The sequence below is a fragment of the Nomascus leucogenys genome, chromosome 25, assembly GCF_006542625.1.
Source record: "Nomascus leucogenys isolate Asia chromosome 25, Asia_NLE_v1, whole genome shotgun sequence".
NCBI classification, from domain to species: domain Eukaryota; kingdom Metazoa; phylum Chordata; class Mammalia; order Primates; family Hylobatidae; genus Nomascus; species Nomascus leucogenys.
The window spans coordinates 21,671,297-21,692,327 of NC_044405.1; the positions used below are offsets into that span (position 1 = coordinate 21,671,297).

Here is a 21,031-nt window from a genome sequence, read left to right on the forward strand (position 1 = left end):
GGGAAGTAAAGTGTATGTGCAGGTTGGTGTCGTTATATTCATCTCTCGTTACACACAGTAAAAATACATGGAAAGGTACTCATTTTTTGGTGTAGTTACTGATTTGTCTTTTCCCAGGATATGTTATAGAGGCCATTTCAGCTTCAATTTGAGACATTTTCATATTGTTAAAAAAAATTTTCCTTTTTTTTTTTTTGAGACAAAGTCTCACTCTTGTCCCCCAGGCCGGAATGCGATGGTGCAGTCTCAGCTGATGCAACCTCCGCCGCCTGGGTTTAAGTGATTCTCCTGCTTCAGCGCCCCGAGTAGCTGGGATTGCAGGCGCCTGCCACCACGCCTGACTAATTTTTGTATTTTAGTTGAGACAAGGTTTCACCATGTTGGCCAGGCTGGTCTAGAACTCCTGACCTCAGGTGATCCACCCGCCTCGGCCTCCCAAAGTGCTGGGATTACAGGCGTGAGCCACCACGCCTGGCCAAAAAAAAAAAAAAAAAAAAAAATTTATATCCCTGCCATTCAGTCTCCATTAGCCCTCTATTCTCTCTCATTTATTCCACCCCCTCTTCTCAAAAAAAAAAAAAAAAAAGAAAAAAAGCAATGAGAAGACAAATTTAGGAGGATAAATCTTTCTTCATTGTGTCCATTACTTAAAACTAAAAGTGATGTAGCACCTGATGAGAAAAGTAATACAGGTGAGATTTTTGTGTTGCTAAAATTTATAATCCTTTATCTTTGTGAGGATAAAATCCTTTGCAAATAAATTTTAAAATTTAAGACTAATGTCTAATACTGAAAGATCTAAAACATACTGAATCACAGGAATAAAGCACAGGTAGTGATAAGCCTAAAGAACTGAAAAAACTTGTGCTATTCTGATACCTGAATTCGTTTTTCTTGCTTTCACTTCCCTACCCCTCCTTCTCCTGGAGGATTTTTTTCAATTATACTTTCTGAGGTAATTGTAGATTCATGTGTAGTTGTAAGAAGTAATACAGAGATCTTAGGTACACTTCATTCAGTTTCCCCTGGTGGCAACATCTAACAAAACTATAGTACAGCCGGGCGCAGTGGCTCACGCCTGTAATCCCAGCACTTTGGGAGGCCGAGGCGGGTGGATCACGAGGTCAGGAGATCGAGACCATCCTGGCTAACACGGTAAAACCCCGTCTCTACTAAAAATACAAAAAATTAGCCGGACGCAGTGGCGGGCACCTGTAGTCCCAGCTACGAGGGAGGCTGAGGCAGGAGAATGGTGTGAACCCGGGAGGTGGAGCTTGCAGTGAGCCGAGACAGCACCACTGCACTCCAGCCTGGGCGAAAGAGCGAGACTCCGTCTCAAAAAAAAAAAAAAAAAAAAAAAGTACAGTAGTACTATTGATATTGACAGGATTTTGACATTGATACAGTCAAGATGCAGGACACTTTAGTCATCACAGGAATCCCTCATTGTTGCCCTTTTATAGCCATACCCACTTCCCTCATAACCCCACTCCCTCCTTAATCCCTAGCAACCTCTAATCTGTTCTCTATTTCTATAATTTTGCCATTTTAAGAATATTACATAAACAACATGGAAACCTTTTGGATTTGACTTTTTTCACTTAGCATAACTCTCTGGCGTTTTCCAGGTTCTTGTATGTATAGTTTGCACCTTTTTCTTTTTCTTTTTTTTTTTTTTTTTTTTTTTGAGATGGAGTTTTCCTCTTTCCCCCAGGGTGGAGTGAAGTAGCGCCATCTCGGCTCACTGCAACCTCCGCCCACTGGGTTCAAGCGATTCTGCTGCCTCAGCCTCCCAAGTAGCTGGGATTATAGGCACCCACCACCATGCCCAGCTAAGTTTTGTATTTTTAGTAGAGACAGGGTTTTGCCATATTGACCAGGCTGGTCTTGAACTTCTGACCTCAGGTGATCCACACGCCTCAGCCTCCCAAAGTGGTAGGGTTACAGGTGTGAGCCACCGCACCCAGCCAGTTTGCACCTTTTTCTTTCTGAGTAGTATTTCATTGTAGGTATGGAACCCAGTGTGTTTACCTATTCAAGACATCTGGGTTTATAGTTTTTGGATATTACAAATAAAGCTGTAAACATTTGTTTACACGGTTTTGTGGGAATATAGTCTTCATTTTTCTGAAATAAATATCCAGAAGTGTAATTGCTGTATCATATAGTACTTGCGTTTTATTTTCTTAGAAATGCCAGACTGTTTTCCTACCAGCAGTGTATGAGTGTTACAGTTTCTCCACATCTTCCAGGATCCGTTTTCTTTCTTTTTCTCTTGCCTTTGCACCCCCAACCCCCGACTGACGTGCACCATGTGTAGGTTTATTTATTTGCTTACCTTTTTAATGACTTACAGTGTTTGCTTTCTTATCTTGCTGTGAAGTTAAATTTTGGTTCTTTCTAAAAATTATTTTTACAGCTACAAAAATGCAACAGAGTTCGATTTTGAAAAGGATAAATATGATATCAGAATTCCTGAGGATTTAGATGAGATAACAGGGAAGAAGGGGTACAAGAAGCAGGAAAGAATGGACCAGATTGCCCCTGAGAGTGACTATTCCCTGAGGGTATGTATTCAGCTCTCTTTGTGGAAGTGAGAAAATCATTGAATCATGGTAGTGTTAGGAGAGGTCATGTTACCTGCTTGTGATAGAAAGGCTGCCAGTGCTCTCTGAATGAAAGTATCTCAGACATGATTTTCCCTGGCCCACTCAGCCTGGGCAACAGAGTGAGACTTTATCACACACACAAAAAAATTTAGTTAAACTGAATTAGCACACTGGTTGATTTATTTGTTTGGAAACCCTTTTTAAATTATGAAGTCATCAGGCCTAACAATGCTTGTAGTTTTTACTATATGCTGACGTTATTATCTTATTAGAATCAGTATATTATATTAATCAGTATATGGTGGCCAGACTAATTAATTCAAAAAACAACAAATTCAAAGTCTTATTAAATTTTAACGTATTTGCCCGTGTGCGGTGGTTCACACCTGTAATCCCAGCACTTTGGGTGGCCAAGGTGGGTGGATCACAAGGTCAGGAGTTCAAGACCAGCCTGGCCAAGATGGTGAAACCCCGTCTCTACTAAAAATACAAAAATTAGTTGGGCGCGGTGGCAGGCACCTGTAATCCCAGCTACTCGGGAGGCTGAGGCAGGAGAATTGCTTGAACCTGGAGGTGGGGCAGTGGGGGCACAGAGGTTGCAGTTAGCCGAGATTGCACCACTGCACTCCAGCCTGGGCGACAGAGTGAGACGCCGTCACACACACAAAAACATTTAACGTATTCTAGAATACATACCTTAATTGTCCTCCTAAAGCAATAAATTATAGACTATAGATAGATAAGGTACATTAATATAATTTTGTGATAAATGCCTCTAGGATTTTCCTTTTAGAAGTGAGGTTTTTGTTTTTTGTTTTTCTTTTTGGAGATTACGTCTTTGGGTGTCACTCTCTCACCCAGGCTGGAGTGCAGCGGTGAGATCTCAGCTCACTGCAGCCTCTGCCTCCTGGCCCCAAGCAATCCTTCCACCTCAGCCTCCTGAGTAGCTGGGACTACAGGCATGTGCCACCACACCCCGCTATTTTTTTGTATTTTTAGTAGAGACAGCATTTCACCATGTTGTCCAGGCTAGTCTCAAACTCTTGGTCTCAAGCGATCCACCTGCCTCAGCCTCCCAAAGTGCTGCGATTACAGGTGTGAGCCACCGCACCTGGTCAAAATGAGTATCTGTTTAAGATTAAAGAAATGGGCTAGGCACAGTGGCTAACACCTGTAATCCCAGCACTTTGGGAGGCAGAGACGGGTGGATCACCTGAGGTCAGGAGTTGGAGACCAGCCTGGCCAACATGGTGAAACCCTGTCTCTACTAAAAATAGAAAAATTAGCTGGGCACGGTTGCGGGAGCCTGTAATCCCAGCTGCTCAGGAGGCTGAGGCAGGAGAATCCCTTGAACCCAGGAGGCGGAGGTTGTGGTGAGCCAACACCGCACCATTGCACTCCATCCAGCCTGGGCAACAAGAGCGAAACTCCATCTCAAAAAATAAAAATAAAGAAAAGATTGGAGAAATTAATATCTTGATGTAACAATGTCGATAAATTAATATCAAGGTTTTTTGTTTGTTTGTTTGAGACGGAGTTTTGTTCTTGTTGCCCAGGCTGGAGTGCAATGGCATGATCTTGGCTCACCGCAACCTCCGCCTCCTGGGTTCAAGAGCTTCTCCTGCCTCAGCCTCCCAAGTAGCTAGGATTACAGGCATGCGCCATCCTGCCCAGCTAATTTTGCATTTTTAGTAGAGACAAGGTTTCACCATGTTGGCCAGGCTGGTCTTGAACTCCCGACCTCAGGTGATCTGCCTGCCTCGGCCTCACAAAGTGTTGGGATTACAGGCATGAACCACCGTGCCCGGCCAATATCAAGCTTTTTAGTTGTTTTGATAAAGACATGTGATACTAACTTTTTGCTTGCTTGCTTTTTTTTTTTTTGGTGAGACAGAGTCTCACTCTGTTGCCCAGGCTGGAGTGCAGTGGCGTGATCTCGGCTCACCATAACTTCCAGCTCCTGGATTCAAGGGATTCTTCTGGCACAGCCTCCTGAGTAGCCAGGACTACAAGCATGCGCCACCCTGCCTGGCTAATTTTTGTATTTTTAGTAGAGACAGGGTTTCACTATGTTAGCCAGGCTTGTCTTGAACTCCTGACCTCGTGATCCGCCCACCTCGGCCTCCCAAAGTGCTGGGATTACAGGCATGAGCCACCTCACCTGGCCACTTTTTGCTTTATTTCTTATGTTGATACTGTTCTCTAATCCCAAGCTGTGGATGTATTTGTCATTTACAGATTTTTCATGTAATTTTTACTAAGGTCTTAGCAATTACATTATTAGTAATAGTAAATAGCAGTATTACTATTTACTAAAATAGTAAATAGCAGAATTACTATTTGCTAAAATAGTAAATAGCAGAATTACTATTTACTAAAATAGTAAATAGCAGATACTTACTATTTCTTGATGTATCCTAATGTGTTCCTAGTGTTGAAAAAGTCTTACTCAAGTATGAAACAAGTTCAGAGGCAGCCAGAGAAGATGGTATGGTTTTAGTACACTACAAAATACAGTGTTTTTTAAATGACACAAAGCACTACTTCTTTTGAAAATAAGAGTCAGGAAAAGTAGGAGAAATCTTTAAGTTTTAGTTTTGTGTTGAATCTTTTTTTTCTGAGGTGGGGGGTCTCCCTCTGTCCCCCACACTGGAGTGCAGTGGTGTGATCTCGGCTCACTGCAGCCTCCACCTCCGTACTTGACAGAAAAATCAGAAAATGTACCTTTTTGTACATATATACATTTTTAAAAATTAAAATATGATCATACCATACGTGCTGTTTTGTAATCTTTTTCACTCAGTAATAAATATATCAGTGTCTGTATAGATCAGTTGATTGTATTCTGCAAGTCATTTTTACTGGCTGCGGTATATTGAGCTTATTTTTAATGAAAAATAACCAAATCAGAATAACATACAGCTTTGTAGCCTGTTTATTTAAGAGTTAATTGGTCTTTTATCAAGTTAATAGGAGAGCTTCTGTGTAAATCCATGTCTAAGTAATAGTGAGCAAACCTGTAGATACTAACTTCTTGTTATGTTATTTTCCAGGCTTATTGCAGTATATTATATCTAAAGCCAAGAATGCAGATCATCCTACGTGGACAGAAAGTGAAGACACAGCTGGTTTCGAAGAGTCTTGCCTACATCGAACGTGATGTTTATCGACCCAAATTTTTAGTATCCTTTTTCTTTTTATGATTCCTTATAGAGATATGTTAGTCAGGTGTATTCTCTTTTGCCTCTTTCCCCTTATATGCTGATAGGGATTCTAGTCTGCTCTAGCTTTGCCCTCCTTTGTGTGCTTTTGGACTTACCAAGTAATGAAATAGAAAGGATGATTTGAACTGAGTGAGGTGTTGTGTTCAAAATTTACCTTAATATTTTAAGTCTAAAACAGTGAGAATTACCTTTGGATTCAACTGCAGAAATAAAGATCATTATGGGATAATGATGTATCACAGAAATAGACTCATCAAAGCTTATGAAAAAGTTGGATGTCAGTTAAGGGTAAGCTTTATTTTTTATTTGAAAAGAAAATGTCTATTTTCCATAAAAGTTAGGATAATATACGCTCTTGAGTCAAATGTTAAATGATTTTATTGTACCTTTCGCCTATAGCTTTTTAATGTAAATTTGTAAAAAATAACACTATGGTATTTGAACTTTTATTAACTCCCTTCCCCTCCCCTCTCCTCCCCTGCCCTCTCCTTTCCTTTCCCTTCCTTTTTTTTGAGACGGAGTCTCACTCTTGCCCAGGCTTCAGTGCAGTGGCACAATCTCGGCTAAACTCACTGCCACATTCACCTTCTGGGTTCAAGTGATTCTGCTGCTTCAGCCTTCCAAGTAGCTGGGACTACAGGCGCATGCCACCACGCCTGGTTTTTTTTTTTTTTTTTTTTTTTTTTTTTTTTGAGACAGAGTCTTGCTCTGTCGCCCAGGCTGGCGTGCAGTGGCAATATCTTGGCTCACTGCAGCCTCCGCCTTCCGGGTTCAAGCAATTCTCCTGCCTCAGCCTTCCAAGTAGCTGGGACTGTAGGCACGTGCCGCCATGCCTGGCTAATTTTTGTATTTTTAGTAGAGACGGGATTTCACTATGTCGGCCAGCATGGTCTTGATCTCCTGACCTGGTGATCTGCCTGCCTCAGCCTCCCAAAGTTCTGGGATTACAAGTGTGAGCCACCGCACTCAGCCAATTGTTTTGTATTTTTAGTAGAGACGAGGTTTCACCATGTTTGCCAGGCTTGTCCCAAACTCCTGACCTCAGGTGATCCACCCGTCTCAGCCTCCCAAAGTGCTGAGATTACAGGTGTGAGCCACCGTGCCCGGCTTTATTTTTATTTTTTGAGAGACTCTGCCTGGCTGGAGTGCAGTGGTGCAATTTTGGCTCACTGCAACCTCTGACTCCCATGTTCAACTGATCCTCGCACCTTAACCTCCTGAGTAGCTGTGACTACAGGTGCATGCCAGCACCTTGATTTCTTTTATTTATTTGTTTGTTTATTTTTTGAGATGGAGTCTTACTCTGTCACCCAGGCTGGAGTGCAGTGGTGTGATCTCAGCTAACTGCAACCTCCACCTCCCTGGTTCAAGCGATTCTTGGGCCTCAGCCTCCCAAGTAGCTGGGACTACTGGCGTGTGCCACCACGCCAGGCCAAATTTTGTATTTTTAGTAGAGACAGAGCTTTACCACGTCGACCAGGCTGGCCTCAAACTCCTGACCTCAAGTGATCCACCCACCTCGGCCTCTCAACATGCTTGGATTACAGGCCTGAGCCAATGCGCCCGGCCTACTATATTAATTTTGTATTTGATCCTGAACAGCCCTGAGGTGGGGACAGAATATTTCTTTTATTCCTATTTTATGCATAAGGAAGTTGGGGACCAGGCACAGTGGCTCATTCCTGTAATCCTAGTGCTTCATGTGGCTGAGGTAGGAGGATTGCTTGAGGCCAGTGCTTCAAGACCAGCTTGGGCAGCGTACCAAGTCTCTACCTCAGCTGAGTATGGTGCCTCACACCTGCAATCACAGCATATTTGAGAGGTCTAGGCTGGGGGATTGCTTGAGCCCAGGAGTTCAAGACCAGCCTGGGCAATGGGGCAAAACCCTGTCTGTACAAAAAAAATAAAAAATTAGCTGGGCCTGGTGGTGCATGCCTGTGGTGCCAGCTACTCAGGAGGTTGAGGTGGGAGGATTGCTTGAGCCCAAGAAGTTGAGGCTGTAGTGAGCCAAAATTGTGCCTCTGCTTTTCAGTCTAGGCAACAGGGTGAGGCCCTATCTCAAACAAACAAACAAAAAACCATTGTCTCTACAAAACAACAAAAACAAATTAGCCAGGTGTGGTTGTACGTCCTTGCAGTCTCAGTTATTTGGGAGGCTGAGGTGGGAGAGTGGTTGATCCCTGGAGTTTGAGGCTGCACTGAGCTATGATTTTAACCCTGTACTCCAGCTTGGGCAACAGAGTGAGACCCTGTCTCTTAAAAAAAAAACAAAAAAAGAAATTGGGGCTAATAATAAATAGATGAAGCAACTTGCTTAAGACATAACAGCGTGGATCTTAGACACAAATACATCATTTGACTGCATTTGGATATGGATCCATTGCATATTTTTAAGATTTTGGTGATAATTCTTTATCTTACTTTATTCTGAGTTTTTTGTAGAATGATGTGAGATCTACACAGTATACCAATGCGGATTCACCTTGAATACCACTTAACAGGGGTTCTGACTCTGCTTCACCTACTTTACATGGCATGAGCCCAAATATAGCATATTTGCAGAAGTAAATGAACTTTATGTCTACCACAGCATGTAAATTTTTTTCTTTTATCACCTATGAATCTGACTTAACCAAGATACATAGCCCATTTTCCCAACTGAGTTAAATTTGCACTGTGTATATTTCCTAGTTAAGCTCAACCTTGTAAAAATAGGCTGTTACAGCTAAATTACAATGTTTGTCTTTACCAGATGACGGACTGGGCCTAGTATTTGCATTCTGTGGATTCAGTAAACATTAAATAAGTATCAAAAACCCATTGTGATTTGCTGTGCTGGGTGCTGAGCATAAAAAGTTGATAAAATACAGAGGATGCCCTCAAAGCTCAGTTTTGTGAGGGGACTGTGGAACATCCTTGGAAGCATCAGAAAAGGCTTCTTAGAGAAAGTGTTGATTGAGATGAGTCTCAGTTGACTTCACTGTGCTGCAAAGTCTGGAAGGGCTTTCCAGGCAGAGACAACATGTGCAAAGGCAGAGAAAGAGGCTTCTGAGAGTATGACATCATAAAGGGAGTAATTTGATGTGGCTGGACCATATTTTAAGTGGAGAACAGAGGAATGAGAGAGACAGGATAAGGCTGGAGGGAAGATGGATAAGAACCACAAATTGAAGGATCTTGTTATTGCTGTAGTTTAAAAATAGTCTGAAATGGTGAACCTGATGGTTTTTAATAGAGCAGAATTAGGATTAGTTGTATGGTTTGGTCTATAGTTGTGTTTATAAAAAATTTCATTTTATAAGTTACACATTATTTTACTTTTTTTCTTCATAGGCTAAGAAGTATAGCTACAATCATGAACAAAATATACTTGTTAGTCATATGTAGATAATCAGAAGATGACTCATATACTTTGAGTTCAACATTTTAGCTAGCAGATTTAAAAAATAACTTATTTAACCAACCTAGGTTTTTACTTCATTGTTAGTAACTGGATACCTAACTTTGGGTAAATGACTTTAACTTTTATCTCACAAACATATGGAATATTGCCTTTCAGAGCCTTTGCTAGTCACTACAAGATCAGGATGAATTATTTGTGGTTTCTGTTCTCTAAGAAATTGTATCCTAGTAGAGATAGTCCTCTTTTCTTTTTTTTTTTTGTCTCTTTGAAAGATGGAGTTTCACTCTTGTTGCCCAGGCTGGAGTGCAATGGCATGATCTCGGCTCACTGCAACCTCCGCCTCCTAGGTTGAAGCAATTCTCCTGCCTCAGCCTCCTGAGTAGCTGGGAGGATTACAGGTGCATGCCACCACGCCCAGCTAATTTTTTGTATTTTTAGTAGAGATGGGATTTCACCATGTTGGCCAGGCTGTTCTCGAACTCCTGACCTCAGGTGATCCGCCCACCTCAGCCTCCCAAAGTGCTGGGATTACGGGCGTGAGCCATCGCGCCTGGCAGGTAGTCCTTTTTCTCTTGTATAAAATTGGGGATGTTAATACTTGTCTAAATGGATACTTGTCAACAATCAAAGGGTTTTTGAGGGAGGCTCTAGTGTATTTAGAAATTAACTCCCAGGAAAATAAATCACCTACCAGTGTTTTTTTCAGTCTAAATTTGATGAGAATTGGCTGGGCACGGTGGCTGATGCCTGTAATGCCAGCACTTTGGGAGGCCGAGGCTGGTGGATTGCTTGAGGTCAGGAGTTGGAGACTAGCCATGGTGAAACCCCGTCTCTGCTAAAAATAGAAAAATTAGCTGGGTTTGGTGGTGCGCACCTGTACTTCCAGCTACTCGGGAGGCTGAGGCAACGAGAGTCACTTGAGCTTGGGAGGTCTCTTGGCTCTTGCAGTGAGCCAAGATTATGCCACTGCACTGCAGCCTGGGTGACCGAATGAGACTGTCTCAAAAAATAAAAACAAATAAAAATAAAAATAAATGTGATGAGAATCATACAAGATAAAATATAGGAAAATATACAAACTATTATTCTTTAAGGGTAATTATTTTGAGCATCATGTCTTATGCTTAAAATGCTGATTTCATTTTATTTTTTCAGGCAAACAACATGGGTGTTGGAGTGGTTGGAATTATAGAGTGTAATTTCCTTAAGCCAACTCATAATAAACAAGATTTCGACTATACTAATGAGTACAGGTATGTTACCTATTTAAATTATTGACTGAGGTTCCTAGGAAATGGATTACCAAGAAAGCAGGAACTACTCTATTTTCTGCGAATCTCAGAAATACCTTATTAGTAAAGAAAGGTTTGAATATACTACTTGTGATGGTGTAGGTTACAATTCCTAGAATGGGAGATGGTTATATTAGTTTTCTATGTAAGTCCCTTACCTACCCATTTTCTTAAAGTTCGATAATGTAATTATAATTTTGTAATTAAAATAAAAAATCCACAAAGATGGCAAAACATTTAGCTTAAGAGAAGTTATGCAAGTATTTTGAAAATAAACTTTAAAAAGAAGTCAATAATTTAAATAGGTAAATAGAGGGCCTGGCCAATGCTGGCCTATAGACGTGGTCTCTGGTTGACATAGGGTGTGTGGATAGGTTGGAGCTGGTCTGTAGAGGGAGCCTTATGTTGTTGGAGCTAGCAGAAGACTGCTGGTGGGCAAAGCATGGCCTGATGGGCACAGCCAAAGCTCCTCTGGGAGGTCACTGGGCCCTAGCAAAATAGTAACAGAGTACCAGAACTTCGGCTGGATTTGGAGCCTAGAGACAATAAATTGGTAACTGACTCAACCAAAAAAGTCAGCTGGGTGCGGTGGCTCATTCCTATAATCCTAGCACTAAGGGGGCCCAAAGGTGGGCAAATTGCTTGAGCTCAGAAGTTTGAGACCAGTATGGGCAACATGGCAAAATCCTGTCTCTACCAAAAATACAAAAAATTAGCCAGGTGTGGTGGCACGTGTCTGTGGTCCCAGCTACTCAGGAGGCTGAGGTGGGAGGATCGTTTGAGCCTGGGAAGGTGGAGTGTGCAGTGAGCCAAGATGGCGCCACTGTACTCCAACCTGATGACAGAGTGAGATCCCGCCGTCTCAGGAAAAAAAAGGCCAGGTACAGTGGCTTACGTCTGTAATCCCAGCACTTTAGTAGGCCAATGCAGGAGGATCGCTTGAGCTGAGGAGTTTGAGACCAGCCTGGGCAACACAGTGAGAGCTTATCTCTACAGAAAATAAAAAAATGAGGTGGGAGGATCACTTGAGCTCAGGAGATTGAGGCTGCAATGAGCCGTGATTGTGTCACTGCATTCCCGCCTGGTTGACGGAAGCCACCCTGCCTCAAAAAAAAAAAAAAAAGAAAAATCCAAAAAGTTTTGGTTCTTTGGTAGGACTAATAAAGTCTATAAGCATTTGTCAAGACTGATTAAGGAAAAAGAGTAGAAAATACAAATCGTCAATATTAGAAATGAAAAAGAAATTACTGCAGAGCCTTCAGACATGAAACATTAAGCAGATAGCACAAATAAATTTTCTCCATTTTAGATGATGTGGACACATTCCTTTGAAATTGAATCAGTTTTTAGAAAACTTCCCACGTACTAAATTCAGACATTTAAGGAAGAAGTGGCATCAGTCTTTTTATTTAAAAAAACGATTTAAAACAATACATAATAGTTCATTTGTATGGAATACATGTGATATTTTGATACAAGCATACAACATGTAATGATCAAGTTAGGGTTACTGGGATATTCATCACCTCAAGCAGTTGCCGTATTTTGTGTTAGGAACATTCCAATTTTACTCTTCTAGTTACTTTGAAATATATATATATAAGATGTTATTGTTAACTATGGTTGTCCTCTTTTTTTTTTTTTTTTTTTTTGAGACTGAGTCTCACTCTGTCACCAGGCTGGAGTGCAGTGGCCCCTAGATCTTGGCTCATTGCAACCTCTGCCTCTCGGATTCAAGCGATTCTCCTGCCTCAGCCTCCCGAGTAGCTGGGACTACAAGCACGCACCACCATACCCAGCTAATTTTCTGTATTTTTGGTAGAGATGGGGTTTACTATTTTGATCACGATGGTCTCGATCTCTTGACCTTGTGATCCGCCTGCCTCGGCCTCCCAAAATGCTGGGATTATGGGTGTGAGCCACCGCGCCTGGCCCAGTTGTCCTATTGTGCTACCAAATACTGGATCTTATTCCTTCTAATTAACTGTATTTTTATACTCATTAGCCAGCCCCTCTTTATTTCCCTCTCCCCACTACCTGTCCCATATCCCGAGGTCAGTATTTTTTAGCTCTCAGATATGAATGAGAACATGAGATATTTGTCTTTCTATACCTGACTTACTTCACTTAATGTCCTCCAGGTATATCCATTTATATCCATGTCATTACAAATGACAGCATTTTTGTGGTTGGATAATATTCCATTGTGTGTATGTACCATAGTTTCTTTATTCATTTATTCATTAATGGATGCTGACAAGGATGTGGAGAAAGGGGAACCCTCGTACGCTATTAGTGGGAAAGTAAATTAGTATAGTTGCTATGGAGAATAGGATGGAGGTCCCTCAAGAAAACTAATAATAGAATTACCATATGATTGAACAATCATATGGCTGGATATATATCCAAAAGAAAGAAAATCAGTATATTTGAAGAGATACCTGCACTCTCATGTTTATTGCAGCACTGTTCACAGTAGTCAAAGGTTTTATGAAACCACATAATCTTGATAGTAAGCTCAAGAGTACAGGAAAGGAAATTTATGTCAGTCTCTTATCACAGAATTAAAAGTCTTAATTAAAATATTGGTAAATACAATCCAGTACATGCTAAAAGAATAATACCATTAAAACCAAGTGGGCTGTGTTCTAAGACAACATGGGTGGTTTTAATGTAAGAAATGAGTATAGTTCATCATATTGATGTTAAATAAGAGAAAGCTCTTGTGGTCATCTACATAGATAGAGAAAAAGCACTTGCGATTATTTTTAAAAAGAACACCTACAAAAACTGAATCAAAGGGCATAATAACAGAGTATTTACACACACAGCAAACTACATTACTACTGGGGAACAGTGATAGCTTTCCCTAGAAGGGTGGGAGACTTAAGGATATCAGCTCTTCACTAAATGTTCTTGAGGAAATAACTAATGTAATAAGGCCAAAAAAAAAAAAAAAAAAAAAAAAAAGGAGGGGTGGGGCGGGTTGAAAAGGAAGACATAAAGCTCTATTACAGGTCGAGTATCCTTATCTGAAATCTTTGAGACCGGAAGTGTTTTGGTTTGGATTTTTTTTGTATTTTGGAATGTTTGCATTATACCTACTGGTTGAGCATCGCAAATCTGAAAATCTGAAATTCGAGGTGCTTTCATGAGCATTTCCTTTGGGTATCATGTTGGCACTCAAAAAGTTTCAGATTTGGAGCAATTTGGATTTTTGGATTTGGGATGTTCAGCTTGTACTGGTAGTTGACAATGTTAAGTACCATTTACCCTTGAACAGCACAGGGATTAGGGGGACTGACTACCCCTCAGTCAAAGATCGACATATAATTCCCCAAAACCTTAAGAGCCTGCTGTTGAATGGAAGCCTTACTGATAACATAAATAGTTGATTAAGCTGGGGATGGTGGCACACATCTGTAGTCCCAGCTACTCAGGATGCTCGAGGCAGAATGATGATGTGAGCCTAGGAATTTGAAGCTGCAGTGAGCTGTGATAGTGCCACTGCTTTCCAGCCAGGGTGACAGAGCAAGACCTTTTCGCTAAAAAAAAAAAAAAAAAGAAAACCATCTATTAACATGTATATCGTATGTTAAATAGATACTGTATTCTTAAAATAAGCTAATGAAAAAATGTTATTAGAAAATCATGGCCGGGTGCCATGGCTCAGGCTGGTGTGGTGGCTCACATCTGTAATCCCAGCCCTTTGGAAAGTACTGAATCCTAGCCACTAGACCACCAGGGAACCACAATCCCAGCACTTTGGGAGGCTGAGGCGGGTAGATCACTTGAGATCAGGAGTTTGAGAACAGCCTGGCTAACATGGTGAAACCCCATCTCTACTATTTTACTTATTTTTTTCTGAGATGGAGTCTTGCTCTGTCATCCAGTCTGGAGTGCAGTGGTGCAGTCTCAGCTCATTGCAACCTCCGCCTCCTGGGTTCAAGAGATTCTCCCTATCTTAGCCTCCCAATTAGCTGGGATTACAGGCGCCTGCCACCAAGCCCGGCTAATTTTTGTATTTTTTTTTTTTTTTTAGTAAAGACAGAGTTTTGCCACGTTGGCCAGGGTGGTCTCTAACTCCTGACCTTAGGTGATCCGGCCACCTCAGCCTCCCAAAGTGCTGGGATTACAGGTGTGATCCACCACCCCCGGTCCCATCTCTACTAAAAATAAAAAAATTAGCCGGACATGGTGGTGGGCACCTGTAATCCCAGCTACTTGGAAGACTGAGGCAGGAGAAGCACTTGAACCCAGGAGGTGGAGGTTGCAGTGAGCCTAAGTCACGCCATTGCACCCTAGACTGGGTGACAGAGCAAGACCCTGTCTCAAAACAAAAAAAAAAGAAAAAAGAAAATCAAAAACAAAATCATAAGGAAGAGAAATATATTTACTGTTCATTAAGTGGAAGTGGTTTATATGTCTTCATCCTTGTAGTCTTCATGTTGAGTAGGCTGAGGAAGAAGGGGGATTGGTTTTGCCATGGCACGAGAAGAGGTGGAAGGAGAGGCAGGCACACTCAGTTTAATTTTTATACACTATAATTTCCGTCTGACTTTTTTCCATTTTTGTTTTCTTTCTTTTTTTTTTGAGACGGAGTCTTGCTTTGTTGCCCACATCTTGGCTCACTGCAACCTCCGCCTCCCAGGTTCAAGCGATTCTTCTGCCTCAGCCTCCTGAGTAGTCGGGACTACGGGCACGCGCCATCACACCCGGCTAATTTTTGTATGTTTAGTAGAGATGGGGTTTCCCCATATTGGCCAGGCTCGTCCTGAACTCCTGACCTTGTGATCCGCCTGCTTCTGTCTCCCAAAGTGCTGGGATTACAGGCGCGAGCCACCGTGCCCAGTGCATTTTTATTTTTGTAAAAATATCTCTGTACAGTACCAATCCTTCTTCCACTGTCTGCTTCAGTTTCAGTGCCTGTATCATAGAAGTGTCCATGTTGTAAAAGAAGTCAAAAGCAGTCTTGAATAATTGGAACCCAACTGACGGATTGTCTAATGTCAGTTTGTTGTCTGGGCACTGCTTCTTCTGTCTTCTTCCTCACTGTCTAACACTAGTTCAGAAACACTCATCTCCATCAAGTAGGCTTCCGTTGATTTCCTCAGGTGTGGTGTCTGTTTGCTCTTGAATTCCTGCAACATCCATATCTTGAAACTTTTTGCCCTCTACCTTTTTTTTTCCTGTATATCCACAATCTCTCTGATGATTTCCTCAATTGGCTATCTTATAAATACTGTGAAGTCATGCACAACATGTGGACACAGCAGAAATTTATTGTTTTGAGCTTGATTGCTTTCACAGCTTTTTCTGTGTTAATAATGGCATCTTCAGTGGTATCGTTATTCTAGACTTTCATGATGTTTTCTCTGTGGGAATTGTCTTCCACAGCGTTAACAATCTTTTCCGTAGTCTTGCTGTGTGTAATGAGCCTTAAAGGTCTTATGACCCCCCTTGTTATCTAGAGGCTGAATTAGAGACGTTGTGTTTCGGGACAAGTAGACCACTTGGATGCCTTTGGTGTTGAACTCATGGGGTTATGGGTGGCCAGAGTACCTTGTCCAATATCGAAAGAGCTGTAAAAGGCAGTCCTTTACTGGCAAGTTAATTCCTGACTTCAGGAACAAAGCATCAATGGACCCAGTCAGAAAAAGGATTTCTCATCCAGGCCTTCTGCTTGTGCAACCAAAAGACTGGCAGCTGGTGTTTGTCTTTTCTCTTCAAGGCTTGAGGGTTAGCATCTTTATAGATAATGCAGTCCTGATGATAAACCCGACTACATTTGCACAAAGCAGTAGAGTTAGCCTGTCCCTTCTTGGACTTAAATCCTGGTTTACGCACCTCTTTTTTGCTAATAAGTGTTCTTCATGGCATTTTTTCCCAGAATAGAGTACTTTTGTTTGCATTAAAAACCTGTTCAAACAGGCTGGGCATGGTGGCTCATCCCTGTAATCCCAGCACTTTGGGAGGCTGAGACAAGAATAGCTTGAGGCCAGGAGTTCGAGAGCAGCCTGGGCAAAAAAGCAATACCGTGTCTCTACAAAAAATTAAAAAAAAAAAAAAAAAAAATTAGCCAGGCGCGGTGGCGAGTGCCTGTAGCCCCAGCTACTCAGGCGGCTCAACCCACATATCAAGCAGTTTTTACTTTTTCTTGTATTATGACTTTGCTTCTTGGGAAAACAACTAGCATCACTAGTGGCAGTTTGTGTGGGTCCTGTGGTGTTATTCAAGGTTTACAGTATTGCACTGAACGATTTTTACTGCAATACAAAATTTCTTGGAGATGCTTACATGGAGATAAGCATGTCATAAGGCACTTGAAGCAAATAAAAAACTTGAGCCCACCAAAATAGCAACAGGAGGTGGCTATGAAATTGCTATAATAATATTGTATGTACTATAATTAATCTTACGCAGTTATAATTTAAGACTGCATCTTTGTTTACATTTCTCTTGACTGCAAGTGAAACCACCTACAGTCTGTATATGCTTAAGTCTTGATAAATTTTAACTTTTTAAATAGCTTTGTGTATATTTTATGGTAGTAAATGATAAAATAGACTAGTATTTGCATGTTTTATGCATTCATGACATACCTAACTTATTCTTAATTTTTTGGATATTTCTGGGCAATGCAGTTCTTGGAAGTTTTTTTCAAATTGTTATAACTCTCTAAAAATTTTTCTAATTTATTGAAAGAAAATTGTATGTAAGTGTAGTTCAAACCTGTGTTGTTCAAGGGTCACCTGTACCTTGAATGTTCTTTATTAACTATATGTTTTGGAGTTTTTTCTCTTCACAGTGGCTATGTACTCATTACTAGATTATTTATGATTTATCTTATGTTTGAAAAGAATATTTTTCTTGAATTGATTTTATGATTTACTTTTTAAGACTTACAATAACAGCACTAGGAGAAAAGCTGAATGATTACTGGAATGAAATGAAAGTGAAGAAAAATACAGAATATCCTCTAAATTTGCCAGTTGAAGATATACAGTAAGTACATTTTTAAAAAATATCATTTCACTTAGATATCAAGATTTGGTATTAGAGAGTAAAGGGATTGTACAATGTTTCACAAACTTAGGACTGTAACTCATAGTAAGGAGTAAATTCTGCAACATGAATTAGCACGCTGCAAAATCAGTGAATAGAATGTAAACCTGTAGACATGCACACAAAACATTCATAAAACAATGTTTACCCATATGTGATGCATGTTAATGTTATTTCATTTTAAGATGCTATGGATGGATTATATAATAGTTTGAAAAACACTGGTTTAGCGTATCATTAGGATGATGGGGCTGAAACCCCACTTGAGTTCATATTCTCATTCTGCTTAAGTAGCCATGTGATATTGAACATATTACTTGGCCTCTTGTAAGCCTCCATTTTCTTGTGTATAAAATGGGAACATTAAGAGCATTTGCCTCCTCGAATTATATGAATTAAATAATATGCCTGACAGTCACTTAGTAACACATCACAGGATAACAGTCCTATAAATGAATGAATGAACAGTATCTGTGTGTTCTTTTACATTATTATACATAATTTATACATTATACATATTATTCATAATTTATACATTATTACAAAGATAACCCAGATATATAATGAAAAACAAGAAAGATGTAGCTCAGTTTGTAGACTTCCTGTCATACTTTTCAATTTTTTTATATTTAAAAGAAGTTTTATACAGGTGGGTCTCACTGTGTTGCCCAGGCTGGTCTCAATGTCCTGGGTTCAGGTGATCCTCCCACCCAAAGTGCTGGGATTATAGGCATGAGCCACCGTGCCCAGCGTGTATTTTTTTAACGTGTCAGTATACACATGCATACTTCATAAGCATAGAAAATTTCTGCTAGTATTTTAAAAATTAACAGTGGTAATTTCCTGAGACGAGTTTATAAAGTATAAAGTTATGCCTTATAAACCTCTAGATTGTTTTGAAGTTTTGGATTTGTTTGGTTGGTTTGTTGGGGTTTTTTTTGGGGTTTTTTTTTTTTTTTTTTGAAATGGAGTCTCGCTCTGTCACCCAGGCTGAAGTGCAGTGGCGTAATCTCAGCTGACTTCAACCTCCACCTCCCAGGTTCAAGCAATTCTCCTGCCTCAGCCTCCCGAGGAGCTGGGACTACAGGCATGCGCCACCACGCCTGGCTAATTTTTGTATTTTTAGTAGAGACAGAGTTTCACCATGTTGGCCAGGCTGGTCTTGAACTCCTGACCTCAGGTGATCTGCCTGCCTTGGCCTCCCAAAGTGCTGGGATTACAGGTGTGAGCCACTGTGCTCATCCTGTTTTGAAGTTTTTAATAAATATCTAAATGCTTTTTCAAAGCTAGATTTAAAAAGCAGGCCAGGTACGGTGGCTCACATCTGTAATCCCAGCACTTTGGGAGGCCAACCGAGGTGGGCGGATCACTTGAGGTCTGGAGTTTGAGACCCGCCTGATCAACATGATGAAACCCGTCTCTACTGAAAATACAAAAACTAGCCAGGCATGGTGGCGCACGCCTGTAGTCCCAGCTACTTGGGAGGCTGAGGCAGGAGAATAGCTTGAACCCGGAGGCAGAGATTGCAATGAGCTGAGATTGCACCATTGCACTCCAGCCTGGGTGAAAAGAGTGAAACTCTGTCTCAAAAAAAAAAAAAAAATAAAATGAAATAAAACTAGATTTAAAAAGCTATTGACATTAAAGTGAAGTTTTCATGTGTAAAATAAGTCTACATAGGCTGTATCCAGTGGGTCACACCTGTAATCCCAGTACTTTGGGAGGCCAAGGCAAAAAGATTGCTTGAACTCAGGGGTTGGAGACCAGCCTGGGCAACGTGGTAAGACCTATCTCTTAAAAAAATAAATAAAGTAGAAACAAAAAATAATTAAAAAAAAAAAAAAGAATATATACAAGTTCTTTACAGGATTTTTTTTTCATTTTTATTTTTATTTTTTTTTTTTTGAGGTGGAAGCTCACTTTGTCAACCAGGCTGGAGTGCAGTGGCACAATCTTGGCTCACTGCAAGCTCTGCCTCCTGAGTTCATGCCATTCTCCTGCCTCAGCCTCCTGAGTAGCTGGGACTACAGGAACCTGCCACCACGCACGGCTAATTTGTATTTTTAGTACAGACAGGATTTCACTGTGTTGGCCAGGGTAGTCTCGATCTCCTGACCTCGTGATCCACCTGCCTCAGCCTCCCAAAGTGCTGGGATTACAGGCATGAGCCACCGCACCTGGCCTTGATTTTTAAATGAGAAAAATATGAAAGCATTTTGTAAACTAAAAGTATACTAATTTTAGTTATTCAGAAGTAAGAGGGCAAAAGTGTCTTATTTAAAGTTACTTAAATTATAACAACAGAATTCTGTTTTCTGGACTTAAGTGATTTATTATGCTAATAAATGCAATATATTATAGATTTAACATTGTAGACACTAAACATAAAGTTCAGGGCAAGGCATTTGAAATATCAAGTTATTATAGAAAAAATTCAATGCTATTAAGACATTTAAGTCACATTGTTCAAATTGGCTTGTGACTTTTAATCTTTTGAAGGTAACCAAAATGGTTATGTTTTATTTTTTGAGAGATGGGGTCTAACTATGTTGCCCAGGCTGGCCTCATACTCCTGTGCTCAAGCGATTCTCCAACCTCAGCCTCCTGAGTATCTGAGACTAAGGTGTATGCCACCACACCCAGCTCAAAATAGTTGTTTTTAAAATGTATTTCTAAAAAATATCTTGTAGAGACAGGGTCTCACTGTGTTGCCCAGGCTGGTCCCAAACTCTTGGGCCCAAGCAGCCCTCCTGCTTTAGCCTCCCAAATTATAGGCAAGAGCCATGAGCCACCGTGCCTTGCCTTGCCTTTTCTCTTTTCTTTTCCTTTCCTTTCCTTTTTCTTTTTTTCCTTTTTCCTTTCCTTTCCTTTTTTTTTTTTTCTTTTTTTTGACAGGGTCTTTCTCTGTGGCCTTGGCTGGAGCTCAGTAGCATGATTGCAACCTCTGCCTCCTGGGCTCAAGCAATCCTCCCACCTCAGCCTCCCAAGTAGCAGGGACCACAGGTGTGCATTACCACGCCCAGTTAATCTTTGTGTTTTTTGTAGAGACAGGGTTTCACCATGTTGTCCAGGCTGGTTTCTAACTCCTGGGATTATAGGCATGAGCCATCGCACCCAGCCTAATTTTGAAAGAGTTACGTCATAATTTTTAGGAAAGGAATTAAATAACGGCGTCTTGTGGTAGAAATGACATGGAACATCTGATGAAGTATTTAGAGTCCATATTTCTGTGTTAATATTTTGTTCTTGTTTTGGGACAGGAAGCGTCCTGATCAGACATGGGTTCAGTGTGATGCCTGTCTAAAGTGGCGGAAATTACCTGATGGGATGGATCAACTTCCTGAAAAATGGTATTGCTCCAATAACCCTGACCCACAGTTCAGGTACCATAGAGTTGGTAGTACCCTTTTTGGAAAGACGGAAAGTACTGTTCACAAT

At 40.8% G+C, this 21,031-nt stretch overlaps 1 protein-coding gene across 2 annotated transcripts in view; it reads left to right on the forward strand.

Annotated features, from left to right (window-relative positions):
* The window catches only part of MORC3 (MORC family CW-type zinc finger 3), a 56,690-nt gene that overhangs the window by 19,174 nt on the left and 16,485 nt on the right, over nt 1-21,031 (forward strand). For both annotated transcript variants that reach the window (XM_030806152.1, XM_030806153.1), the window contains exons 6-11: nt 2,420-2,567; nt 5,663-5,791; nt 6,002-6,121; nt 10,392-10,489; nt 17,429-17,533; nt 20,854-20,976. In XM_030806152.1, the coding sequence (XP_030662012.1) occupies nt 2,420-2,567; nt 5,663-5,791; nt 6,002-6,121; nt 10,392-10,489; nt 17,429-17,533; nt 20,854-20,976 (723 nt within the window). The remainder of the gene's footprint in view (nt 1-2,419; nt 2,568-5,662; nt 5,792-6,001; nt 6,122-10,391; nt 10,490-17,428; nt 17,534-20,853; nt 20,977-21,031) is intronic.